We start from the raw sequence: 27,049 nt of genomic DNA, 5'->3' as shown, positions 1-27,049 counted from the left end.
GGACAATAGCCACCTGGGGCCAGGCTGAATGAACCTTGACCCGGCACCCATCACAGCAGGGACGAAGCCACTGTCTTTGGCCACACCATGGGGAGCCTGCTGCACCTCGGCCTGCTCAGCGCCATCCTGGCCAGCCTCCTGGTGCCTGGGAGAAGCGGTGAGTGCCCTGCCCTTTGCGCTGCAGGATGGCCCCTGGAGGAGGGGAGGGCCGAGGGTAGGCAGTGGGGGAATGTGCACAGGGTGCTCTAGCCCGGCACAGGCTGGCTGACCTTCCCAGCCAAGGGTACAGTTGGGGCCACTGCGGCTCCTGCCGGAGAGTCAGATGGGCAGATGGGGGGTCACGGGATAAAAACACAAGAGGAGACAGAGAGAGAAGGGAGGGAGTGGAACAGCAGGACAAAGCCGAGGTGAGCAGAGACGGGCAGAGGTGAGGACACGCAGGGCAGAGGTGCTGTGGGGAGGCAGGCAAAGACAGTCCAGCCGCCACTCATGACTCCCACTGGGAGGGGGCGTCCAGGCCCCAGGCCCCAGAGGAGGCCTGAATTTAAAATGGAACAGGTCCAGCTCACAGGGTGCCAGCTGCGTCCAGCACAGCCACTAGGCTGAGCCACCTGCGTTTCCATGTCCACACTCGCAACAGTGGTCTGGTCCAGCTTTGGCCTGACTCAGAATGTGGCAGTAAGCCCTCCTAGGTACACCAACACCAAGAGACAGGCCCGTCCCAGGACTGCGGTGCCAGGCAGCTGGGAAAGCAAACCGCACAGTGGACCAGGCCGAGAAGCGGCCCCGTCTGGGCCTGGTGTGGACCCTCTAGTGACTCCTTTCAAACCACCAGCCTAGTTTCCCTCAATTCAGAAAGTGAGACCACTGGCCGGCACTGGGTCTGACCAAGAAAGAGTCAGAGTCCTCAGAGGGCCTAACTGCGTCCAGAGGGCTGGGCCAGAGGCTGGCCGTGCACTCCCGTACTCCCCACGCATCTCCTCAGGCCGGGCGGTGGAGACTCAGCTACAACAAGGAAGACTGTCTTTTTGCACAAGGATGCATTCCAGTTGAGAGGGCAACAAACCTGCAGGCGTGTAGAATCAGACAGTGGTGCTGTTCAAAAAACAGCAGGGAAAGGGGTCGAAAGATGTGGATGGGGATAACTTTAGAGCCAGTGGTGAGGGATGGAGTGAGCCACATGGTATTCAGGGAAAGAATGCTCTACAGGGAAGGTGGCCAGTGCAAAGGCCCTGGGGCATGAGAGTGGTGGGCACAGTCTAAACAGGAAATGGGCCAGCATGGTGGGAGAGACGGGTGCAAGGGAGCCTTGAAGGGAGGAAATCCAAGAGGCCCAGCCGTGGGATCAAAGACCTCTGGTTCTAGCTCGAGGCCAGCAGGCAGCTGTGGCTCCTTCTTGGCTTCCTCAGGCATCATGCCCTCGCCCTGTGCCTTGCACTTCCTCCTCCCAGTTCAAGCTCCCAGGTACTACTGTACCTTCACCAAAAGGGAAGAGGCAGGAAGAGGTGTGGATCAGGTGGGGCCTGGTGGAACAGCCTGGGAAACTCAGGGAGGGGTCCAAGAAGGGCGTGGCTCCTGCAGGATGGTGAGCTGCTCCAAGGACCACAGGGACTGTTTCTTGAGCAGGCCTGTGAGCTATCGCTACAGCTCTGGCAATGCAGAGGGAAAACCAGCATATGTCCATTTGGCTTCAAGGAAGCAGGCTGCACAGAAAGGAGGAGGGACCCCAGATCAGTGTGCCAATGTGTGTGCATTAGAAGGTCAGGGCACGGGTTAGGACGTGGGTCTTCCGCCCACAGCAGGTCCACAGGTTGCAGTTTGGGGAATGCTGGTCAGGGCTTGGATATTCCTGGTGCCTCAAGGAACCAGGAAGAGGCTAAGGGGACAGGCACTCCACTCTCACACCTCCCTCAGTGGCTAAGGATAGTACTGAGCCCTGTGTGGTGTGCAGGTGGCAGGATACTGCCTCCTGGAGACAGCAGTGTGTACAGATTCGAGGACCCACATTTGGGCTCTGCTTCAAAGCAAGCACTTGATGGTGGGAGAAACAAGTCTGAACCTGGCTTTATTGGGATAACATAGGTGTCCTTAAAAGGGGGGGATTTAGGGAAAAAAGTGATGAGGTAAGAACAAGGCTGACGTTTACAGAGCACCTGCTGTGTACCAGACCCGGCACAGGAGGTTTCACACCCTCTATGGAACTCAGAAGTAGGTCAATAAATGCAGTACATGGCAGAGGTGTATCTGAAACTCTGCTTGATCTGTTTTGTACATTCTGGACACAAGGAGCTTGGTGTTCTGAGACAAGGGGTGACAGGGGCCACAGTGAGACATGAAAACGTGGAGCTCAGAACAAGTCATTACTACAAGTAGCACCTGGAGAGTTGTCCTTTTTGTGGTGAGACCCTGAACTCTTCAGTGGGAGGAAGTTTAAGAAACAGGACAGAGGGTCAAGAAAAGAATCTGAGGTCCTCCTGGTCCATCTAGTAGTCTTGGGTTTGTTGTCTCTGCTCAGCAAAGAATTGAAGAACAGGACACAGATAGCAAGCAAGCAGCAGGTTCATTGCAAAAGTGACAGAGACAGACCTCTCTGAAGGGGCCCTGGAGCGAGAAGTCCTATGGGGAGTGTTGGCCTGTTCTTTTTATGGTCCCTGCAATTTCCTCCTTCCCTTATCTCCTCCCTGTGCACACCCACCTCACTATTGTTCATGAGTGCCCTCTACCCTGTCCACACATCTATTTTAGTTTTTCTATTGGATCCCCTGCTTGGGGCACAAATACAGAAGTGTCTGTCTGACTGGGTCCCTGCTGTGTCCACAAGCACTTTCATCAAGCAGGAAGTTGAACTCATCAGAAGACCCTCTCCATGCTCCCTTGGTCTGGCCCTACCTTGACCTCCTCACTCACCATCTTGCCCTGCCTACTGACACCCTCTACATCCCCCTCACTCCCATGTCACAAAGAAAAGAGCAGGAGCAGGAGACAGAGAGGCAAAAGCAGATGGGAACTAGGCGCACCTCTGTAATCCTAGTGACTTGGGAGGCTGAGGAGGGGATCACGAGTTCAAAGCCAGCCTCAGCAACGGCAAGGTGCTAAGCAACTCAGCGAGACCCTGTCTCTAAATAAAATACAAAATAGGGATGGGATGGGGCTCAGTGGTTGAGTGCCCCTGAGTTCAATCCCTGGTACCCCACCCAAAAAAGGCAGGTGGGAACCCAGGGTCCCCCACACAACATGGGAGGGACAAAGATGAACTGACCCAGGGCACTGAAGTTAGCTGATCACAGTTCATGTCTTTGTCATGGAATCAATTTAGTGGGTATTTTAAAAATGAAATAAAATAGAATCAAATAGAAAAAAAACTGTAGCAAGTACTATTTCGTAGAAAATAGAGAAGTACCACTTCTTAAAGCCTGTTTTAATTCTGTGTCCTGACTTTATATACATTATAGGTCAAGATCAAACCCGCTCATAACTCCCCACTCAACCAAAAGAGGCCCTGAAGGGCGATGGGCCTGGGTGGGGCAGAGGTAGCACTAGGAAGTGGCCTAAGGGTACACCTGATGGAAGCCCTCTGAGCCAGGAGCTTGCCAAGGAGAGCTTGGGTGGCTCTGCAGAGAGGGCCATGCAGGTGAGCTCCGGGCTGTCCCCTGGATGGGGGCTTCCCCCAGGGCATGTTAGGAGCGGAGAGGGAGACGGGCTGAGGAAGGAGTGCTCAGCCTCTGGAGGTGCGGAGGTGGTGGTACCACAGGATGGGGGCACCAGGTAAATGGAGAGACACTGATTTGTGCCCTTCCTTGTCCTCTAGTGTTCATTAACCGGGAACAAGCCAACAACGTCCTGGTGAGGACCCGGAGAGCAAATTCACTTTTTGAAGAGATGAAGAAAGGAAACCTCGAAAGAGAGTGTTTGGAAGAGACTTGCTCTTATGAAGAAGCTCGCGAAGTCTTCGAGGACTACGACCTGACGGTGAGGCGCCCCGCACCGGAGGGCACTGGGGCGGCGGGCGGGGGGCCCTGGGCTGAGCTATCAGGCTCCGTGCTGTCCCCTCGGCGGGGCTATCCGGGCTCCGTGCTGTCCCCTCGGTGGGGCTATCGGGGCTCCGTGCTGTCCCCTGAGTGGGGCTATCCGGGCTCCGTGCTGTCCCTCAGCGGGGCTATCCGGGCTCCGTGCTGTCCCCTGAGTGGGGCTATCCGGGCTCCGTGCTGTCCCTCAGCGGGGCTATCCGGGCTCCGTGCTGTCCCCTCGGCGGGGCTATCCGGGCTCCGTGCTGTCCCCTGGGCGGGGCTATCCGGGCTCCGTGCTGTCCCCTGGGCGGGGCTATCGGGGCTCCGTGCTGTCCCCTGAGTGGGGCTATCCGGGCTCCGTGCTGTCCCCTGAGTGGGGCTATCGGGGCTCCGTGCTGTCCCTCAGCGGGGCTATCGGGGCTCCGTGCTGTCCCCTCGGTGGGGCTATCGGGGCTCCGTGCTGTCCCCTGGGCGGGGCTATCCGGGCTCCGTGCTGTCCCCTCGGCGGGGCTATCCGGGCTCCGTGCTGTCCCCTGGGCGGGGCTATCCGGGCTCCGTGCTGTCCCCTGGGCGGGGCTATCCGGGCTCCGTGCTGTCCCCTGGGCGGGGCTATCCGGGCTCCGTGCTGTCCCCTGAGTGGGGCTATCCGGGCTCCGTGCTGTCCCCTGAGTGGGGCTATCCGGGCTCCGTGCTGTCCCCTGGGCGGGGCTATCCGGGCTCCGTGCTGTCCCCTGAGTGGGGCTATCCGGGCTCCGTGCTGTCCCCTGGGCGGGGCTATCCGGGCTCCGTGCTGTCCCCTGGGCGGGGCTATCCGGGCTCCGTGCTGTCCCCTGAGTGGGGCTATCCGGGCTCCGTGCTGTCCCCTGGGCGGGGCTATCCGGGCTCCGTGCTGTCCCCTGAGTGGGGCTATCCGGGCTCCGTGCTGTCCCCTGAGTGGGGCTATCGGGGCTCCGTGCTGTCCCCTGGGCGGGGCTATCCGGGCTCCGTGCTGTCCCCTCGGCGGGGCTATCCGGGCTCCGTGCTGTCCCCTGAGTGGGGCTATCCGGGCTCCGTGCTGTCCCCTGAGTGGGGCTATCCGGGCTCCGTGCTGTCCCCTGAGTGGGGCTATCCGGGCTCCGTGCTGTCCCCTGAGTGGGGCTATCGGGGCTCCGTGCTGTCCCCTGAGTGGGGCTATCGGGGCTCCGTGCTGTCCCCTGAGTGGGGCTATCCGGGCTCCGTGCTGTCCCCTGAGTGGGGCTATCCGGGCTCCGTGCTGTCCCCTGAGTGGGGCTATCGGGGCTCCGTGCTGTCCCCTGGGCGGGGCTATCGGGGCTCCGTGCTGTCCCCTGAGCGGGGCTATCGGGGCTCCGTGCTGTCCCCTGAGTGGGGGCTATCGGGGCTCCGTGCTGCCCCCTGAGTGGGGCTATCCGGGCTCCGTGCTGCCCCCTGAGTGGGGCTATCCGGGCTCCGTGCTGTCCCCTGGGCGGGGCTATCCGGGCTCCGTGCTGTCCCCTGGGCGGGGCTATCCGGGCTCCGTGCTGTCCCCTGGGCGGGGCTATCCGGGCTCCGTGCTGTCTCCTGGGCGGGGCTATCGGGGCTCCGTGCTGTCCCCTGGGCGGGGCTATCGGGGCTCCGTGCTGTCCCCTCGGCGGGGCTATCCGGGCTCCGTGCTGTCCCCTGAGTGGGGCTATCGGGGCTCCGTGCTGTCCCCTGGGCGGGGCTATCCGGGCTCCGTGCTGTCCCCTGAGTGGGGCTATCGGGGCTCCGTGCTGCCCCCTGAGTGGGGCTATCCGGGCTCCGTGCTGTCCCCTGAGCGGGGCTATCCGGGCTCCGTGCTGTCCCCTGGGCGGGGCTATCGGGGCTCCGTGCTGTCCCCTGGGCGGGGCTATCCGGGCTCCGTGCTGTCTCCTGGGCGGGGCTATCGGGGCTCCGTGCTGCCCCCTGAGTGGGGGCTATCGGGGCTCCGTGCTGTCCCCTGGGCGGGGCTATCGGGGCTCCGTGCTGTCCCTCAGCGGGGCTATCGGGGCTCCGTGCTGCCCCCTGGGCGGGGCTATCGGGGCTCCGTGCTGTCCCCTGGGCGGGGCTATCGGGGCTCCGTGCTGCCCTGGGCTGATCCATCCGGATCCGCGCTGCGCTGTCCAGTGTCGCGCCGCAGCGCCGGGCTGGCCAGCAGGCCTTCGCTGGACCCTGCAAGGCGCTCCTTCTGGCCTCCCTGCGGCACCTCTCGGGTGGGAAACCGCCGGAGGGACATAAGTGTGGCGAAAGCGACTTGTAACATAACCGGCCACTCAACACCGCGGCGGGGGCCCACGACCGTTGCCTAGCAGCTAGCGGAGGGCTGGCTGGCGCGCGGGCGCGGGCACGGGCACCGGAAGGGGCGGGGCCTCAGCCGGCCGGAAGCGAAGCGCTCAGGGGTCCTAGCGGGGCTGCGCGGGCGCCGGAAGGGGCGGGGCCTCGGCCGGACGGAAGCGCACCCCCTGAGCCCGCCGGGCTGCGCGCCGAGGCCGGCGGGCCCAGGTTGGCTGCCGTCCGCGGGGCGGTCCGAGCCCCCATGTGCCTCGCTTGCCCGCCGCGGCCCACGCTCAGCGCTGGTCAGCTCGGGAGGGAGCGGCGAGAGCCCCGCGGGTGCGGGCGGCCGCCCCTGACGCCACGCGGCGGCGCCGCTCCCCGCGAGGGACATCCGGTGCGCCCAGAGCGTGGTGGCTCGGGAGAGCCGAGCTGTCCAGCCTTAAGGTCACTGCGGCCCAGACGCCTGCGGGGGCCCGCGTAGAGGAAGCAGCGTCCTTGGCGCCTGGTGCCGGAGGGTCGTCCCGGGTGGGCGACCCCAGGCTTCTGCGCCGAGAGGAGAGAGGGACCCAGCGCAGGAAAGCTGCCCGCCCTGGCGGGGTCTGGAGGCCACCCGGGGACCCACCTGCCCCCCTTAGCACCCAGCCGAGCAGATGAGGTTGGGCCGAGGTTGCGGCTCCCGCAGCCCCATCGTCCCCCGCGGGACGATCCTGCCTTTGTGCAGGAGCTTGCGGGGCACCTCATCCTAACCGTGACAAGAGCCCCTGTGCACACAGGGAAAGTTGCGCACCTCGGCTTCGGGTCCTGCCCCATCCCACAGCTGATGAGCGTGGACATCAGCTGGGTCCCGTGTTTCTCCAAAGACTCCCATAACGTGAGAAGAAATTCTATTTCCTGCCATGGAACTCAAAGGAGGACAATGCAGTAATTACGAATATACTCGAAAGCACAGTAGTTGGCACTTTCACCTAGAGAATAACAACACTTCAAGGTGTGTCTCCCGCATCTTTGCATTTCTGCAAAAGAAAGTGGTCTTCAAGGGAATTCTTGTGTTGCTGTCCATTTGAGGACTGTAGTTCATTTCAACCACCAGAAGGGAGAAAAATAATCAAGAATTCTTTTTTATTCTTACCAGATAAATAATGTTTATTTATTAAGAAAATAATTTCAGGACTATTTTCATTTTAAGTATTTGTTTAATACAGGTAAATATAAAAAGTATTCAAGGATAATAAAAGTGGGCTGGAGTGTAGTTTAGTAGTACAGCATGAACCAGCATGTGCAAGACCCTAAGCTTGATCTCCAGCACCAAAAATAAATAAGTCTTATGGTTTGGATGTGAGATGTCCCAAAAAAACACATGTGTGAGACAGTAAGAAGGTTTGAAGGAGAAATGATTAGGTTGTGAGAGCCTTAACCCAATTGATGAATTAATCACCTGATGGGATTGAGTGATAATTGAAGGCAGGTTGGGTGTGTCTGGAGGAGGTAAGGCATTGGGTGTTGGGAGCTGCCCCTTACCCTTGAGTGATGAGAATGTGGATATGTGGCAAGCCAGCCATGGGCTGTGTGTCTGTGTGTGTGAACTGTGAGCACTGAGCGCACAAAGTGGGCTGAACCGTTGCCCCTCTGTTTGGGCGGGCCTCACTCTGCTCTTTTCTCTTGCTCTGCCTGTGATCCCCACACGGCTCATGATATGGGCAGGGAGTTCCTAGATATCAGTTAATCTGAAGACAACAGACATCATGAAGCTTGACTCAACCCCCTGAAACCTGACCCCTTGCCTCATTTGAATGGCTTCTCCCCAATAAAAGGGGTCAGCACGTGCGCCTTGGCTCTCTCTTTCATTGGACCCCTAAGGTCAGAGGAGCCGTCACAGGACACAAAGAAAAAGATATTTCTCTGTCTCTGTGTGATTATTTTGTGCAGCCCAGTTCACCTAGAGTGACTCTGAGTATTTTAGTCATGGAACGCGACAATTGGGGGCATGGTTTGGGTATATATTTGTGCCTGGCAAGTGGAGACCTCTCTCTGCTATCTGATCATTGTGTGAGCTGCTTCCCTCGGCCACACTCTTCCTCCATGATGTTCTGCTTCACCTTCAGCCCTGAGGAATGGAGCTGTCTATGGATTGAGACCTCTGAAGCTGATCCCGCAAATAAACTTTTCCTCCTTAATTGTGCTAGTCATTCTTTTAGTCACAGCAGCAAAAAATAAATAAATAAATAAAACAAATAAATACCAGGAGTGGGGTCATTGCTGTCACTAACCTGCCCATGTGGTTCAGAACCTTTTGGGCCTTTTTGGAATTAGTGGAAGGAATTCTGAGATGTATAACAGTACAAGCTGGAAATGTTTTAGATTGGTAGAAGCTGAGCTTAATGGCCAATTCTGTTGGGAGCTCAGAAGACCAGAATGTCAATACGACAGTGGTCATTGAAGACAGGGCTCGGGATGGTTCATGAAAGGACTCTAATGGAATTTGGAGTAGAGGCCATGCATGTTATGTTCTGGCTGAGAAGTTGTCTGCATTTTGCTGGTGCCCTGAGACTTTCTGTGAGGCTGATTTTAAAAGTCATGGACTTCTTAATCTGGTGGAAGAAATTTCTAGACAGCAGAGTAATGAAGGAGACGCAGAGGCAGGAAAGGTGGGCAGAGTGGCTACTTGTCCAAGAGGCCACGTTTATTTATACCATTAGGTTGCATTAGGTCATTAGTATCACAACTACATTGTTGTTCAGAGTATCAGTAAGGTTGCTTATTCTGCAGTTACACTTCAGAATTACAATATGCAGTGTTAGCAACTTTGTGCAGTTTTCAAGAAAGTCCATTGTCTGAAGTTACTGTTGGGTGGGCAGCTCCAGGAGCACCAGCGCTTGGTGAAACATTGTAATTATCTATCAAACAAGTTCTACTATTCCCAGGAGCTACGTTCCTACAATCAAGGTGGAGGCTTGATGAGGCTCTAACACAGAGACTTCTCAGGGCATTGCCATACCAGCTAGACATTAGCTATATTATTAGATCCTAAGAGAGATTACAGGGCATTCTAAGGGTGGGAAACAGGGTGTCTGTTACCTCCCCCCCTCGCCACCCTGGGAGCTTGCTCACCAGGGGAACGCTTCCCTGTACATTTCCACGCTCAGAATCCCTGCAGCCGAGCATTCAGGCAGTGGCATGGATGTTGCTGATGGCTTTCAGCCAAAATTTATTATGATATTCAGGAGCAGAAAGCAGAGCAGAAAGATTTGAAAAACTTGAAAGGTGGGAGTAAAACTGGGACAAGGAATTTGCAGTTTTTAAAGACTTTACCACAACTATGGAAATGTTAAGGACTTTGCCCAGAGACCAAAAGAAAGATGGCTTGGGGGCATCTCAGGGTCTGGCAAGACCACACCCATCTCAGACTCAGGGGAGTAAAGGTAAAAATTCTCTCGAGAAGAGACCAGTAGGGAAACCTTGCACAAGGAGGCCCGGGAAGTGTTTTCAAGGAGCTCAGACACTCAGAGGCTGCTGCAGCCAGGGTCCCTGGAGGGTTGGCTGCTGCTGGGGATGGTGGCAGGCCTTGGTATAAGCCATGGAGTTAGGGCTCGTGGAGGCTTCCACCAATGTTTCGAAGGAAGGCCTGGGAAGCCAGAGGAAGTGCCCCAGAGCTGGAGTCCCTGTGGGCAGCCCCTGAAAGGGCAAAGCGAAGATGTGAGAAGGAAGCTGAAGCTGCAGTGGAGACCCGGAGATTAAAAAATGCCAGCAACATGGGACACTGACCAAGGAAAGCTGCAGGAACAGAGACAAACCAACAGAAAGGCCACTTGGACTGCAACAAGACCCAGGGTGGAGCTCCGCAAGCCCTTTGGACAGAATGTCACCATGCCACGTGCCCCAGATGGCGTAAGTGGAGCAGCAGGACTTGTGTGCCCAGCTGGATTTTGATCTTGCTTTGGTCCTATCCCTCTTTCTATGCCTCTATTTTTTTGTGAAGGGAATGTTCACTGTGTACCTTTATATATTGGATACTTGTAAATCACTTTTGATTTTTTTACAGGAATTCATGATGCATGTTTGCCCTGAGTCTCAGGAGACTTTGGACTTGAACTTTTGGGCAACCTTGGAACTGTAGAGACAATGGGGACTCTTGGAAGTGGACTAGATGTATTTTGCATTGTGATATGGTCACGAACTTTGGGGGCTCAGAGGTGGAATGTTATGGTTTGGATGTGAGGTGTCCCCCAAAAGCTCATGTGTGGGATGATGCAAGAGGAGAAATGACTGGGCCCAATCTGTGAGTTGGTCACCTGATGGGATTAGTTGAGTGGTAGCAGAAGGCAGGTTGGTTGTGGCTGGAGGAGGTGGGCATTGAGGGCGTGACTTTAGGGAATAGATTTGTATCTGGCAAGTGAAGAGTCTCCCCTTTCTCTCTCCCTCTCCCTCTCCCTCTCTCTCCTTTCTGATCATCATATGAGCTGCTTCTCTCTGCCACACTCTTCCACCATGATGCTCTGCCTCACATTGAGCCCTGAGGAATAGAGCCTGCTGTCTATGAACTGAGGTCTCTGAAACTGTGAGCCTCAGGTCAACTTTCCCTCCTCTGTAATTGTGCTGGTCATTTCTTTTAGTTGCAACAGCAAAAAGGCTGACTAAAACAATAAGGAATGATGAAGAAAACTGCAACGCTTATCCAAGTTCAAGTTCACCGTTTTCACTCAGCATTATCTCCCAACACTCTTCTGTAGAGCTACCATACTTACATTCTAAAAAGATGATTATATGGGGAAGTCACTATCCTCATGTATTGGCAACTGAGTTATTTTTAAATATCACTGTATTTCTTCTGGATTCTATTTTCTAAGTAAACCTTACAAATTTAAAAGAGTGAGCTCATGTAATGTTTTCTGGTCATAACGGAATTAAACTAAATGATCAGTATAGAAATATCTCCAAGTATTTGGAAGTTAGCACATGTATAAATAATTCAGTGCCCCTGGGTCCAATTGCCAGTATCAAAACAACAAAAAACCGTCTCATGAATCTAGACGTAAAACTTCACGATGAAGAACAGTCGGCAGGCTGTGAGTGAAAGGGAGTGAAATCCAGTGTGACGGGGGCACCTTGACAGGACAACCAGTGTCGTGGAGCTGAGTGGGAGAAGTGAGTGCTTTCCTGCTGCCTGTTCATCCCCGGCTCCTGCTTCCACTGTGCTGGAGTCCCAGCCACAGCAAGTCTTACAGGAAGTCAGGAGTAAAGCTGTCCTTGTGTCACAGTGGGCAAAGGTGTGACATGCAGTCGAGGGGAGAAATAAAGAATGGCCATGCACTGATGCCCCTTTCAATACTTTATTCACTCAAATCACTTAATACAATTTCACTCCATAGTTTCTTTTTTTTCAATATTTTTGTAGTTGCAGATGGACACAATACCTTTATTTATTTTTTTGTGGTTCCCAGGATCAAACCCAGTGTCTCAAGCATGCTAGGCAAGCACTCTACCACTGAGCCACAACCCCGGCCCACTCTATAGGTTCTTAATCAGGGAATGACAATCCTTAATGCTGGGCACTGCAGTAGACATAATCAGTTCAAAGCAAGCAATTCTTAGTTAACTCTAAGCACTGCAAACACACTTAGTCACGACAGACCTATCACAGACAGTCCCTCTGCAGGCTGAGCTTAAGTGCTAGATTTAAAGTCTTGAGTCTTAGGTCTTAAACCCAGCAGATGCCCACTCACCCTGTCCAGGCCAGGAACCGATAGCTTCTCCTGGGGTGGAGCTGACGGTTGGTGAGGAGAGGGTGTTAGGAGAGGTCGCTGTTCTCACCAGGTCAGGAGGCTGCTGTAGAGTTTGAGAGCCATGAGGACAACACAGAGGATCAGGCAGATGATGAGAAGAGCTGGGCTGTCTGTCCAGGTGCTCACCAGGCTCTCAGGCTGTGTGCGTCAGTGTCAGCTGGCTGGATGTCCTTTTGTTCCATTATTCATACTAAATCTTGGAGCTTCTGCGTGCATTTAGGATCCCTATCAGCTGTTACCAGGTTTCTTAGTGACAACTTACATCTTAGAGAGGACATATGTCTGGTGGTGTCTACCCTGATACCCTTCTGGCTGTTATCAGGGTTATTACAAATGACACATGACTTCACCCTCTTACCTAGGTTGTGGAAAGTGACTTGTTTTTAACCAGATATGCTTGATGACATATCAGAGAGCTCTGAGACTTGCCAGGTTTATTTTAAAATGGAGTTTTAAAATGGGCTTGTTTAGGCCAAGGCCTAAGGCCATTCTTACACCCTGTTTTCAGACAGCATAGCCATTTGCATAGAAAACACCAAACACACCAAAAGAATGATTGGGTTGTTTTTTTGTTTGTTTTGGTTTTGTTTGATTTGGGTTTTGTTTGTTTGAGGATCAACCTATGGGTGCTTTTGTGAACTGAGCCACAGCCCAGCCCTGATTAAAATATTTTATTTAGAGACAGGGTCTCGCTAAATTGCTGAGGGCCTCACTAGGTTGCTGAGGCTGGCTTTGAACTTGTGCTCCTCTTGCCTCAGCCAAAAGAAGGATTCATAAAAGAAAATAGGTAGATGATCAATTGACAACTATGTCAAAATTAAAACTTTTGCTCAGTTAAGAGAATGAAAATATAAGCTACACACTAAGAAAGTATTTGCAGTTTACATATCCAAAAAGAAATTTGTATTCAGAATATGTAGGCTAATGACTAAGAAGAAGAAAATAAACACCGAAGTAAATTTGATGAAGAGACCTGAACAGCTACCTCACCAAAGACAAAATATGTATGACAAGCCCATAAGAAGATACTCAACACCATGGGCCACTATGGAAATGTGATTTATCAACAAAACCTCTATAACTGAGAAAGGAAGAAATAGTGACCCTTGATGATGTGGAGCAACCAGAACCTTATATGCTACTAAGGGGAAGGCCGGCAGCACCCTCATCTTGAAGAGTCGGAGAGATTTTTACAAAGTTAGCCATATAACTCAGACATTGCATTCATTTCCAGAGCTACCATAACAAAGCACCACACATTGGGTGGCTTTAAATACTGGAGATTGATCTCTCATGGTGTTGAAGGTGACAAATGCAGACAGCCATTCCTTGTTTTCACAAAACACCTCTACACAAATGTTCACAGCAGTCCTGTTCGTGATTACCAGAACTGGACATGAGTGTCCATTGTGGGTGAAGGAGTGAACAACGGGGGACAGCCATGCAGTGGACCACTACTGGGCAGTGCCGGGACCCACCTTTGGTGTATGTGTTGGCCTGGGTGATTTCAAAGGCACTGTGCTGAATGACGGCTCGTTTCACAAGGTTACTTGATGTAGGATTCCAGTTATGTGACAGTGTAAAAAGGCCTTGCTGTGGTGACTCAGAGCAGGTCAGTGCCAGGTGGGGAGCACAGATGTGTCCCATATCCTGATTGTGGTAGTTGTTATACAAATATATACACATATTGAAACTCATAGAATCATACGCGAAAAGTTGATTTTACTGTGTGACTTATTAAAAAAAAAATTAAAAGACACTGCATTCATTTCTAGGGCCACCATAATGAAATGCCACAAACCAGATGCCTTAAAATGTCAGGGATTTATTCTCTTGTAGTTTTGGAGACACCAGATCAAAAATCGAGGCATCAGCAGATTGGCTCCCCTGCAGAGGCTGGAGGAGTGTGTTTGTGCCTGTCCCCAAGCATGTGGCCCCTGTGACTGCTCTGCCCCTTATCCTCACTGGCCTTCTCTCTGATGGCTGCAGGTGTCCTTCTCTGTCTCTGGGGGACAGGCTTGTGAGCGGGGACTTGTGGTACTCCAGGATGATCCCCTCTGGAGCCTTTTAATTACACCTACGAGGACCCTGTTCTAATGAATGCACGTGCTGGGGCCCAGTGGGCCTGTGGAGGGGCCTACGCAGCCAACCCAGACAGACAGACCAAGACTGAGTGTCTCAGTGTCACAGGAGCCTGGTGACAGCACTTCTCTAAGCGGTGGGGTGATTGTGACAACCAGACAGCAAGGGCTGGGAAACAGAATGATTGTTCTTGGCACAATCTGGGTTTTGATGATTAACTTGAAAGTTCAACAAAAATGTTTAATTTAAGACAAACTAAGCCACATCTACTAATAGAGAAGATTCCTGTCCTTTCCCCTTTATTCTTTTAAAATATTTTTTTAGTTATACATTGACACAACACCTTTATTTTGTTTATTTATCTTTATGTGGTGCTGAGGATGGAACCCAGGGTCTCTCACGTGCAAGGCGAGCGCTCTACCACCGAGCCACCACCCCAGCCCCTCCCTTCCCCTTTAGATCAGGTGATTCTAGAACAATTCTTTCCTCGGCCTAGTTGCAGCTACGGAGTGAATGGCATGAAATGTCTTCTTTCCTAATGCATTTCTAAATGTTTGTTTTATTTTAGAATGAATTCTGGAACAAATACAAAGGTGAGGTGTTTTCTGTTTTACTCTTAAGTGGGAGAGGCTCATTAGGATATTTAAATGCAGAGAGATTATATTTGACTTTCTAAAATACTTGGTGAATATCCTTCCTGCTCCTATTTAAAATCTTACACATTTAAGATGTTTGCCCTTTGGGTGTTCCCACAATAGTTATTTGATATTATTTTTATAGTGGTTTTTATTAATTCTAGTTTTATTTACTCAACTATAGATTTTTCATACTGGGAATTGAGCCCAGGGGCATTTTACCACTGAGCTACCTTCCCACCCTCTTTATATTTTAAGATACAAATGGCCCAGGCTAACCTTAAACTAGAAATCCTCCTGCCTCAGCATCCTGAATAGTTGGGATTACTGGGATGTACCACCAGGCCCAGCAAGATTTTTTTTTCTTTTTGAGATGAAGTCTCACTATGTCATCCAGGCTTGTCTCAAACTCCTGGGCTTAAGTGATTCTCTAGCCTCAGCTTCCTGAGTAGCTAGGACCATAGGTTCATGCCACATCACCCAGCTCAAATGTAGATTTTAATCACTTTATTCTTATTTGAGGATACCAAATTCCACGGTATTTTTTTAAAATACAAGTGTATTACATGAAAGCAAAAAAAGGAATCTGAAAGATTGGATTTCCTAACAAGCTAGCCACCCTGATCTAAATCTTCCAGCACATAAGAAGGTGTTAATGGTGACTACTGAAAACAGACTCAAAGTTTCTCAAGTGGCAGTTGACCCAGCTCTGCATCAGGTGCTGAACTTCCACCAAGAAATGGGAAGCCCATGCCAGGGCTGGATGGGAGTCTCTGTTTCCTCTTCCACCTCAGGTCACGTGCAAAGTGGAACCCGACACCCTCTTGTCAATGCTTAGCTCAGAAGCCTTTGCTTCAGGTGACCACTGCAGCCGCCAGCCAGAGGGCCACTCTGGCCATAGACACACTGTAAAACATCTCGACAGAACTAGGGGGCAGTCAAGGGCCAGTGAGGCAGGGCCTCCAAGGGGGGGAAAACACAGTCCAAAGACAGTGTTGTTCCCAGAGCAGCTGAAGCTAGCTCGAGCTGTCTATGGGTGCGTGCCTGTGGCCGGCCATGCCAAGCTCAAGTTCGTCTGGGATGGTCATGCCTGCAGGCTTGGTGCCCACCCTCTCTTTGCAGATGGTGACCAGTGTGATAGCAATCCTTGCCAGAATCAGGGAATGTGTAAAGATGGGCTCGGAGAGTACTCCTGCTCCTGCCTGGAAGGATTCGAAGGCAAAAACTGCGAATTCTGTAAGTCCCTCTGCTTGGCTACCTTCAGAGCAGAAATGCCTGTAGATAGGAGGTGGGAGGGAGAGAAGGCGGGAAATCCATGATGAGATGACCTTGAGTTACTTCTAGTTGTTGAAGTCTGTGCTCTGTTATCCTGTGCCCCTGCAGGAAGCCCTAAACACAGAGCCTGTGACTTCCAAACTGTCCAAGGTCAGGGTACAGTGTCTCCCTGCTGCTCTGAGAGGGATCTCAGAGCACCCACGAAGCCTGGACCCTCCAATATCTGGATAGAATGGTGTACTCTGCTCTTCAGGCCCTTATAGCCTGGAGCAAGGATCCAAAATCACCTCCTTCTACTTAGATTTGTAAATGCAAACAACAACAGGGATATTTGATATTAGCTAGTTACAAAGTTTTGATACATTTAATTCATTCTACATGGGACCATCACTGAGTTTTCTCCAATATGATTAATGATTTTTAACAAAAATATGTTATTATAAGGCCAGATTTCCCTAAAAAGAAAGATATGCCTGTCTTTTTTTAAAAAATTTTTTATGTATTTTAATTAGTTGTACATGACCATAGAATGCATTTATGCACTTTGATGTATCATACATAAATGGGATATGATTTCATTTTTCTGTATGTACATGTTGCAGAATCATATTGGTCATGCAGTCACATATATACATACAGTAATAATGTCTGCTTCCTTCTACTATCTTTCCTATCCCCACATCCCTCCCCTCACCTACCATCACTTCCCTCTACCTAATCTAAGGTATTGCTATTCTTCTCTAGTGCCCCCACCTTATTGTAAATTAGCATCCGCATATTAGAGAAAACATTCAGCCTTTGGTTCTGTGGGATTGGCTTATTTCACTTAGCATGATATTCTCCAACTCCAACCATTTATTTACTGGCAAATACCATAATTTCACTCTTCTTTAAAACCAAGTAATATTCCATTGAGTATATATACCACATTTTCTGTATCTATTCATCTATTGAGGGACACCTAGGTTGGTTCCATAGCCTAGCTATTGTGAATTGAGTTACTATAAGCACTGATATGGCTGCGTCAGTATAGTGTGCTGATTTTAAGTCCTTTTGGGTATAAACCAAGGAGTGGGATAGCTGGGTGAAATGGTGGTTCCATTCCCAGTTTTCTGAGGAATCTCCATACTGCTTTCCATAGTGGTTGCACTAATTTGCAGACCCACCAGCGATGTATGAGTGTGCCTTCTCCCCACATCCTCGCCAACATTTGTTGTTGCCTGTATCCTTGATGATTGCCATTCTGACAGAAGTGAAATGAAATATTCGAGTAGTTTTGATTTGCATTTCTCTAATTGCTAGAGAAGCCGAACACTTTTTCATATATTTGTTGATCAATTGTATTTCTTTTTCTGTGAAGTGTCTGTTCAGTTCCTTAGCCCACTTATTGATTGGGTTATTTGTTTTTTTGTGTTTTTTCTTTTTTTGTGTTAGGTTTTTTGAGTTCTTTGTATATCCTAGAGATTAGTACTTTATTGAAGGTGCATGTGGTAAAACTTTTCTCCAAACATGTAGGCTCTCTTCTCACTTTATTAATTGTTTCCTTTGCTGAGAATTTTTTTTTAAATTTGAATCCATCCCATTTATTGATTCCTGATATAACTTCTTGTGCTTTAGGAGTCTTGTTAAGGAAGTCAGATCCTAGGCCAACATGGTGAAGATTTGGGCCTGTGTTTTCTTCTATTAGGCGCCTTTGATCTACTTTGGGTTTATTTTTGTGCAGGGTGATATATAGAGGTCTAATTTCATTTTGCTACATATGGATTTCCAGTTTTGCCAGCACCATTTGTTGAAGAGGCTATATTTTCTCCAGTGAATATTTTTGGCACCCTTGTCTAGTATGAGATAACTGTATTTATGTATTAGTCCCTGTGTCCTCTATTCTGTACCATTGGTCTACCAGTCTGTTTTGGTGCCAATACCCTGCCATTTTTGTTACTATGGCTCTGTAGTATACTTTAAGGTCTGGTGTTGTGATGCCTCCTGCTTCACTTTTCTTGCTAAGAATTGCTTTAGCTATTCTGGGTCTCTGATTTTTCCAAATAAATTTCATGATTTTTTTTCTATTTCTATGAAGACTGTAATTGGGATTTTAATAGGAATTGAATTAAACCTGTATAATGCTTTTGGTAGTGTGGCCATTTTGATAATATTAATTCTGCCTATCCAGGAGCATAGGAGATCTTTCCATCTTCTGAGGTGTTCTTCAATTTCTTTCTTTAATGTTCTGTAGTTTTAATTGTAGAGGTCTTTCACCTCTTTTTTAGGTTGATTCCCAAGTATTTTTTTTTTCTTGAGGCTATTGTGAATGGAGTAGTTTTCTTAATTTCCCTTTCAGTGGATTCATCGCTGATGTATAGGAATGTGTTTGATTTATGGCTGTTGATTTTATATCCTGCTACTTTGCTGAATTCATTTATTAGTCCTAAAAGTTTTCTGGTGGAATTTTTTGGATCTTCTAGACATAGAATCATGTCATCAGCAAATAGTGATAGGTTGAGTTCTTCTTTACCTATTTATATCCTTTTAATTTCTTTCTTTTGTCTAATTGCTCTGGCTAGAGTTTCAAGGATGATGTTGAATAGAGGTGGTGAAAGAGGGCATCCTTGCCTTGTTCCAGTTTTTAGAAGGAATGCTTCCAATTTTTCTCCATTGAGAATGATGCTGGCCTTGGGTTTAGCATAGATAGCCTTTACAATGTTGAGGTGTGTTCCTACTGTCCCTAGTTTTTCTAGTGTTTTGAACATGAAGTTGTGCTGTATTTTGTCAAATGTTTTTTTTTGCATTTATTGAGATGATCATATGATTCTTGTCTTTAAATCTATTGATGTGATGAATTACGTTTATTGATTCCGTATGTTGAACCAACCCTGCATCCCTGGGATGAATCCCACTTGATTGTGGTGCAGGATCTTTTTAATATGTTTTGGTATGCCATTTGCCAGAATTTTTGCATCTGTGTTCATTAGGGATATTGGTCTGAAGTTTTCTTTCCTTGATGTGTCTTTGTCTGGTTTTGGTATCAGGGTGATATTAGCCTCATAGAATGCACTTAGAAGGGTTCCCTCCTTTTCTATTTCATGGAATACTTTGGGAAGTATTGGTGTTAATTCTTCTTTGGAGGTCTTGTAGAACTCGGCTGAGAATCCATCTGGTCCTGGGATTTTCTTGGTTGGTAGGCTTTTGATGGCGTTTAGCACTGGAGAAAGTCCTAAAGTAATCCAATCCAAGAACATGTTCTAAAGATTGTTACATAATTTAGAAGACATGCATATCCATGATTCAAACAGATACGCATGTCTTTTAAATTGCTATTACTTTAGTAATATCAGTCATGTCTCATTCCATTAAAGTCCAGGCCCCTGCCTGCAAACCATTCAGCTGACTTAGACACAGTATGAAGAAGTCTCCCAGAGCTAACAAGTGCTTTCTACTTGCATCATGTCGACCTCTACATTGTAATTATCTTTTCATCCAAACCCAAATGGGACCCTGTGAAGCAGATCACCACAGTGTGAACTGGGTTGGATTCAGCCAGTACTGGCAGCCCCCCCCCCCAAAACTCTGGCCCCCAGTGCTGCTGCTGACTGTGAGAGGTCGGCCCCACCGGGCTTGAGGTGTGATGGACAGGCTGGTGATTGACAGTGGCGCATGGCTTGTGAGTACCCTGTCAGGAGCTTCACAGGCCTCTGAGGTGACTTTGCCACCCCACTTTGCATGTGTGTCCACTGAGGCCCTGCGGCTTAGTTAAGTACCTGGATCACACAGCCAGAGGTCAGCTGCCCTCAGGCCTCAGGGCCCCTGCCCACTCTGTGCACAGCTGTCCCTCCTCCTGCCTGTGCTGGAGCAGTTCTCCAGCTCCTGACAGGCACCCCCACAGGCCCGTGCCCTGGCCGAGCCCCAGGGTCCCAGAGCTGTGAGCACAGGTGTCCACAGCAGGGTCCGGGGTGTGCAGTGGTGGTCAGTGCTCAGCAACTGTTCCACTGTTAATGATGGGTGAGGGGAGAGAGTTGGAGCTGAAGGCACCCCACCAAACAGCAGGGCCCTCTGGCTGGGCAGGACGCATGCAGCCCTCAGCAGAGAACACAGGAGGCCACCATGGGGACCTGTCTGGATCTAGTGGCCACAGGAGTGGATGGAAGTTGAAGGGAAAGTAACTCCTCTTAGACCCTCCCACGTGCCAGGGGCCAGCCTCTGTGGAGGAGCAAGGCTTCCAGCTGTCTGCGTGGCATGGTAAGGGTGTCGGCCTGACCCTGGATGAACATGAAGACCAGTCAGGCCTGAGGAGCCCCCCATGGTCACAGAAGCCTCAGTTCCACAGACAGCCTTCTGGCCTTGGCTGCAGGGGCTCTGAGCCCCTGCCTGGAATTGCCCAGGTCCCTGGTCCCTGGTCCCTGGAGTGAGCGTCCTGACCTCAGTCCACACCACCCAGCCCTGGGGACCTCTGTCCACCTTCTAGCCTTTCCTGGGCAGCTTGGGTTTCTTAGGGCAGTGCAGAACCTGTGTGAATGCCAGGTGTCCCTCAGTGGCCTAGGAGGCAGGGCACATGTGGAGCAGCCACCTCACTTGGCTGCTCATGAGCACCTTTCCTGCAGGGGCCCTGTGTGTCAGGACGGGTGGGTGGCTGGAGTTGGTCCCTCCTGCCGCTGCAGCGGTTTCCTCTGCCCACAGTCGCACGGAAACTCTGCAGCCTGGACAACGGGGACTGCGACCAGTTTTGCCAGGAAAAGCAGAACTCAGTGGTGTGCTCCTGCGCCAGTGGGTACACCCTCGGTGACGACGGCAAGTCCTGCATCTCCACAGGTAGGAGGACCTGAGGCCACACAGGGCTCCTGAGCCACAGAGCTGGTGGCATCAGACCAGGAGCACGTGCCATGAGCAGGGCAGGGCAGGGCCTCCTGCTGGGCCGGGTGGGTTGCCAAGAGAGCCGCAGCCTGGCACCAGGGCTGGGTCCTTCCCATGGGAAGCCCCGTGGTCCTGCGAGCAGCTGTGCTGGCTAACCTGTCCTTCACTCCCACTTGCCTGCGGGTTGGACGTGGTTCTGGAAGGAGGCGACTCCTGCCGGGCACTCTGCCTGGGTGGAGGAAGGCGGAGTTCAATCTTCCTCTCACTTGGAAAGAACTGGACCCTGGGAGTGTGATGATCAGCACTGGGGCCACTGCGCATGAGGCTCCCAGAGAGCAGTGAATGCAGAACAGGCTCAGGAACCCACTGGGCTAGGGACGAGGGCACTGGGGACCTGAGAGGTTGGCCCTCAGGCCACCCATCTACCTCTCATGGCCCCTGCTGGCCCCCCTCTCCTGAGGCATCACCTGGGCGAGATAGGGAAGCAGTGGGCAGGCTGCCTGTCATAGAGCCAGGTGACCAGGCACCCATGAGGTTCCAGTCGGAGCCCGGTGACATACCCTCCATCCAGAGACTTGACTTCCCCAGGGGACTCATTACTCTGTCATATTCTTCTCAGTTTAAACAGTTTATTTCAAAAAATTAGTAATCAAGAAAAATAAAGGTCCCAAATATATCCTTCAAAGTTTACTTCAATTACGTAATATGAAACCCTCAAAAAGAAAGGAATGCAAGTTGGTTTCCATTGATAATGAAGTTTTTGTTTTGTTTGTTTTGTTTTTGGTACTGGGGATTGAACCTGCTTAACCACTGAGCCATATTCCCGGCCTTTTTTTATATTTTATTAGAGACAGGGTCTCATTAAGCTGCTTATGGCCTTGCTAAGTTGCTGAGGCTGGCTTTGAACTTGCAATTGCCCTGCCTCAGGCTCCTGAGCCGCTGGGGTTATAGGTGTGAGCCACTATACCCGGTTGATAATGAAGTGTTTTGTTTTGTTTTAAACATCAGGAATTTATTAGTTGCTCAATTACAACTAATACATTACATTGATCTTGACATATCATATATCATACATTTGGATAATGAAGTTTTAAGCTTCAGCTGATGCAGAAATAGTTTAATTGAAGCCATTTCTTGACATGCGTACAGTTTTTTTTTTTTTTTTGATTGCAGGAATATTCACAAATCAATTAAAATAAAGGGCTGTGGAGTATGACTCGGTGGTAAAACACTCACCCAGTATGTGCAAGGTCCTTGGGTTTCATCCCAATGCCACAAAAAGAAAGAAGAAAGAGAAAGAAAGACTAGTAAACTACTTCCTAACGCAGGAAGCTCTGGTCTCGTCCTAGAGAGCAAACTCAGAGTGTGAAAGGGGGTGCACAAACATCCTCCAGAGCTAACAAGTGTAGGAAGAGGGGCCTGCTTCCGGGGAACACGCCCAAGCACCGTGCAGGCGGGCGGCTGCCAGGCCCCGCCTGGGCCAGGGGAAAGCACCCTGACAAGCACGGGGTTGCTGTCCTGTCCTGCCGCTGCGTCCCCTTCTCTTCATTCTGGCTCTGCAGGGACGCCATCCTCTCTGCCTTGGGTCCCCTGCAGGTGACGTGCGAAGGGAGGGTTCAAATACATGGCCCTGCTCTTGGGTCCCTGCAGGAGCCAGGAAGCGGCAGATGGGGCCCCACAAAGCTGCATCGGCTCCCTGGCCCCCCCCCCCCCCCGCTTGGCTGCAGGCTGCTTGCCTGTGCTTCCTGCCTGGAACACTGGGTTTTAATTCGCCACCTCATGAGGAAAAATTTCAAGCATACAGCAAGATCAGAACCGTCCAGGCCACCCCTGTGGAAGCCAGCCCTCTGGACTCTCCTCGGGCCTCTTGCCTCGCCCTGCCGGCGCCCCCTCTGCCCTTCCCCCACACCAATCTTACTTGTTGGTGCCTTTGCCAGTTGTAGGCAGCTGTGCACCTCTCCTCCTGCTCAGGGTGAGGTGAGCCCCATGCAGACAGCTGCACCCACCTGGGGCTCCGCCCCCACCTACCAAGCGTCACCAGAGTCCGTCTGCCCGGGACTCCCGGCTGGGGCCGAGGGGTGCGGGGGCCTGGCTTTGCTGAGGCGCCGCTGTGCTTCTTTCAGACCTCTTCCCCTGTGGGAAGCTCACTCTGGGTCGCAGGAAGCGGTCAGCGGACCCAGCTGCCAACAGCAGCGAGGCTATGCCCAGGACCAGCACGCCGGCCTGGAGCGGCCTGGACAGCCTGCCTCCCACCCAGGACCCCTCCAACTTGCTCAACCTCAACCAGACCTACCAGAAGGACAGCAGGAACCTCATTCGGATTGTGGGCGGCCGGGACTGTGAAGAGGGGGAGTGTCCCTGGCAGGTAACTGTCCTGAGCAGCTCTGGGAAGGCACAGCTGGGCCCCTCCTGCTCAGCACCTGGGGAGTAGCCCCCCATTCAGGCAGAGTCCCACTGGGCAAGAGCCCCCCACCCAGCACGCGAGCCACAGCCTGCAGGAGGCTGGGGCACGGTGTGTTCCCTGCTCTGCCACCCACCGCCCCTCGGGCGTCCTCGCTGCTGGCCCGCCATGCCCAGGGCTGTCCTGTTCTGGGAAGGACGGAAAGGCAGGAAGGCCTAGTCTGGAAACCTGCCCATAAGGGTCAGGCCACTCCCGCCTCCAAGGGTGAGGAAGAAAGTCACTGTCCTTGTGTCATTTCTAATTTTTTTTTAATAACCCAAATACCTAAAAATTCCTAAGGGCAGGGAGACAGTGTCAGAAAGTACCTTAGAGAAAAGCACACCCATTTATGCTCAAAAGTAAAAACAGAGAAATAAAAATCACTGGATTAGGGTTGCCCAATTTAAGAAGAAGAAAAAAAAAAGCACAAGACTTTAGTTACATTCGAATCTCATACAAACAACGAGTGATTTCTGATGGGTGTCCTGGATGTTGCATGGGACACTGCCGATGGCTTGCCCTTTCGCTTTGGACTAGGTGCCCAACTTGGGCGGAGGTTTTCAGGGCCCCAAAGCAAGATGCCTGTCCCGTAGCAGGACTGCAGAGATCACCGAGCCCCCGCCCTAGGCTGTGGACAGGTGTCCCCTGCTCTAGAGCTTGAGGGGCCCATGGGAAGGCAGCATCAGCCCCTGCTCACGGCTGGGACAGTGAGAACTCGCTGTGTGGGTGCAGAACTGGGTGCTGGGTGTGCAGAAAATGAAATCCTGGACCCAGAAAGGGGCCTGCCACCCTATCATCCCGGCCTGGAGCAGTGGGATGGGCGAGGCGACCTCCCCCAGAGGGTGGGTGTGGAGCGCCAGGGCCCTTTTGGAAAGGGCTCCAAAGACCAGAGGGGCTGAAGAGTGGCTCCAGAGCCCAGAGGAAGACTCTCGGCTGTCAGGGCAGAGGGAGCAGGAAGGAAAGCTCTGGGACAGGCCGGCCCATGGAGAAGCTCCTGCCGAGGCCAGGAGGCCAGCTCTCCTTGGAAGTGTCCAGTCTGACCTCAGGGCCTGTGTGACCCGGGTGGCTGACTGAGTCTCACTGCTGCAGGCTCTCCTCATCGACGAGGAAAACGAGGGGTTCTGTGGGGGCACCATCCTGAGCCCGTTCCACGTCCTCACCGCAGCCCACTGTCTGCACCAAGCCAAGAGATTCAAGGTGAGGGTAGGTAAGTGACCCACTCTCCACGCCCCGGCACCACCTCCCAGCCTCCCCACCCGTCAGCCTCTCTACAACAGATTGTACCTGGCAGCCTGTCCAGAGGTGGCGGGGCGTCTCAGGTGAAGGGGAGGAAGCAGTGGAAGAGGGGTGGGCGCCGCTGACCTCCAGCCCCTCCCAGAACCTCAGGGCCCTTCTCCTGTGGCTGGCTGTCCCTGCGGAGCCCTCCTGGCCTCCCTCCTCCTCCCTCTGCAACACGCCCCGAGCCTCCTACCTCCTACTTTCGTCTGTGGGGTCTGTGGGTCGTTTGGTTAAAGTCTGTCTCTGCAGACTCTCGAGCTGCCCAGGGAAAACGCAGTGCAAGCCACCAGTGCACCTGAAATGTCACAGTAGTGTTAGAGTCTCTGTCACACGTCTACTAAGTCCATAGGAACGGGTGGAGTTGATTTTATCATCACATCTGATTTAACCCATGTACCCCAAATATTGACATTTCAATGTGCAATTAAATAAGACGCTCGGCCCCTTTCTTTCCATTCTAAGAGATTCACAGTTCCTCCCGGCTCAGACACACCTCTTTCCAGGTGCTCAGCCTATCACACAGCCCAGGTCTGGACCTTTAGCTCCCCAGCACCTGGACAGGCCTGGCACACTGAGCACACGCGGGATACCAGCTGAAACCCTGAAGAGTCAAGAGGACCCGACGCCCTGAATTAGCTGGAATGTGAGCAGGGACACCAGGTCCTGGCACCCAGGAGGGGCGTGGAAGGTCATTTTAAGTGCTCTCAGTCCACTCTCCCATGTTTCGGTTTCAGATGTGGCCACAGACCGTTTCTCAATCACATACAGTTCTTTTAAAGTAGCTGGCATGCAAATGCCGTCCCCAGGGAACTAACGCTGTGATGTCCTCTCCGGTTCCAGGGGACCGGAACACGGAGAAGGAGGAGGGCAATGAGATGGTCCATGAGGTGGAGGTGGTGGTCAAGCACAACAAGTTCGTGAGGGAGACCTACGACTTTGACATCGCCGTCCTCAGGCTGAAGACGCCCATCACCTTCCGCATGAACGTGGCCCCTGCCTGCCTGCCCCAGAAGGACTGGGCAGAGGCCACACTGATGACACAGAAGACGGGCATCGTGAGCGGGTTTGGGCGCACCCACGAGAAGGGCCGGCCGTCCAGCACTCTCAAGATGCTGGAGGTACCCTACGTGGACCGCAACACTTGCAAGCTGTCCAGCAGCTTCACCATCACCCAGAACATGTTCTGCGCTGGCTACGACGCCAAGCTGGAGGACGCCTGCCAGGGGGACAGCGGTGGCCCCCATGTCACCCGGTTCAAGGACACCTACTTTGTGACGGGCATTGTCAGCTGGGGAGAAGGGTGCGCAAGGAAAGGGAAGTATGGGGTCTACACCAAAGTCACTGCCTTCCTCAAGTGGATCGACAAGTCCATGCGGGCCAAGGGGTCGCCTGCGGCAGAGACCCCGGGCTCGGCCTCTCCTCCCCATTAAAGCTCTGGAGGTTTGCTGGGCCTGTCTGCTGTTCCATGTCACCACGCTGGGCAGGCTGACTCCTGCAGGGGCTGCGACCGGCAGAGATCAGACCCCTTCATCCCCACCCGCACCTGTCCCGGCCTGATGGAGGTGGGGACAGGGGCTCCTCTGGAAGGCTGGTCTGCCTTGCCCGAGACGGAGCACTGGCAGCTGCGCTTGGGAAACTGCCGACTCTGGGGGGCTCTGCTGGCGCTGCGATGGAGCCGTCCCCCTCCCAGCGCAGGTTCCTGTCCTCGGGTGATACAAACTGCCGTCAGCTGCATGGGCAGCTCCTTTGTGAACAGTGTCCCAGGCCCCAGTGCACACAGCAGCAGCAGCCCAGGAGTCAGCCCCGTGCACCATGGGGTCGGGAGGGCCAGCCCAGACGCCCCTCTGACGCCGACCCCTCCCTGGCCAGCTTCTCTCCCACTAACCTCCCGGAACCAGACGGTGGGGAACTGCGGGCAGCAGAGCTTCCTCCCCACCACGTCCTGGGGAAGGGGCTTCTCATTCCTTTCACTATGAGGCAATGGGGCATCTGACCCAGGCCCAACCACTTGCCTGGGCGGCCGTCTGGTTAACACACAGCGGTCACTGGAGCCGGGCTGTGTGGTGAGGTCACCCCTGCCCTTTGCCTGCTCACCAGGAAACCCCCGCATGTGGGCTCAGTCTGCTGAGATTAGAGCCCTTTGGGTCCAAGCCTTAGAACTAAGCCATTCTGGGAGTTTCTGGAACTCTGATGACATGTCACACCACGAGAACAGCCTGTGCTGGAGGGCGCCAGGCTCCTAGGTCCTCTCCTGCGCTTGTCCTGCACTCAGCACTGCCGCCAGGCCCTGAGTTCCAGGAGAAGGAGACCAAGCCTGCCCTTGGAGTAGAACACCGGTCCGGCCTGGACGTGGTGCCTGTTTTCCAAAACTCTGTATAGCTTGCATTTTGCGAAACTTTGCTAAGCAAAGTTAAAAGTTCTAGTATAAACTCCCCCAAA

At 52.3% G+C, this 27,049-nt stretch overlaps 1 protein-coding gene across 1 annotated transcript; it reads left to right on the top strand.

Moving 5' to 3' along the window:
• Positions 1-26,054, top strand: F10 (coagulation factor X). The gene is made up of 8 exons (XM_046454865.2): positions 1-157; positions 3,809-3,969; positions 14,706-14,730; positions 15,895-16,008; positions 20,719-20,850; positions 23,016-23,257; positions 24,422-24,539; positions 25,451-26,054. Exons 1-8 carry the CDS (start codon positions 88-90, stop codon positions 26,038-26,040), a joined length of 1,452 nt encoding a protein of 483 aa, XP_046310821.1. The 5' UTR covers positions 1-87; the 3' UTR covers positions 26,041-26,054.
• Positions 26,055-27,049: the final 995 nt, after the last annotated feature.

Source organism: Marmota monax, unplaced genomic scaffold, assembly GCF_021218885.2.
Source record: "Marmota monax isolate L192 unplaced genomic scaffold, Marmota_monax_Labrador192_F-V1.1 WCK01_AAM20220418_F8-fsc00026, whole genome shotgun sequence".
In the NCBI taxonomy this organism is placed as follows: Eukaryota; Metazoa; Chordata; class Mammalia; order Rodentia; family Sciuridae; genus Marmota; species Marmota monax.
The sequence above is the reverse complement of the archived record's forward strand: the minus strand, read 5'-3'. Positions and strand labels throughout refer to the sequence as shown.

Bases quoted from the DNA above. Each gene is read 5' to 3' on its own strand.
- F10 (XM_046454865.2), top strand. From the start codon at position 88: ATGGGGAGCCTGCTGCACCTCGGCCTGCTCAGCGCCATCCTGGCCAGC. The intron at 3,970-14,705 runs GTGAGGCGCCCC...GTTTTATTTTAG, and splicing joins TCGAGGACTACGACCTGACG to AATGAATTCTGGAACAAATA. The intron at 14,731-15,894 runs GTGAGGTGTTTT...CTCTCTTTGCAG, and splicing joins ATTCTGGAACAAATACAAAG to ATGGTGACCAGTGTGATAGC.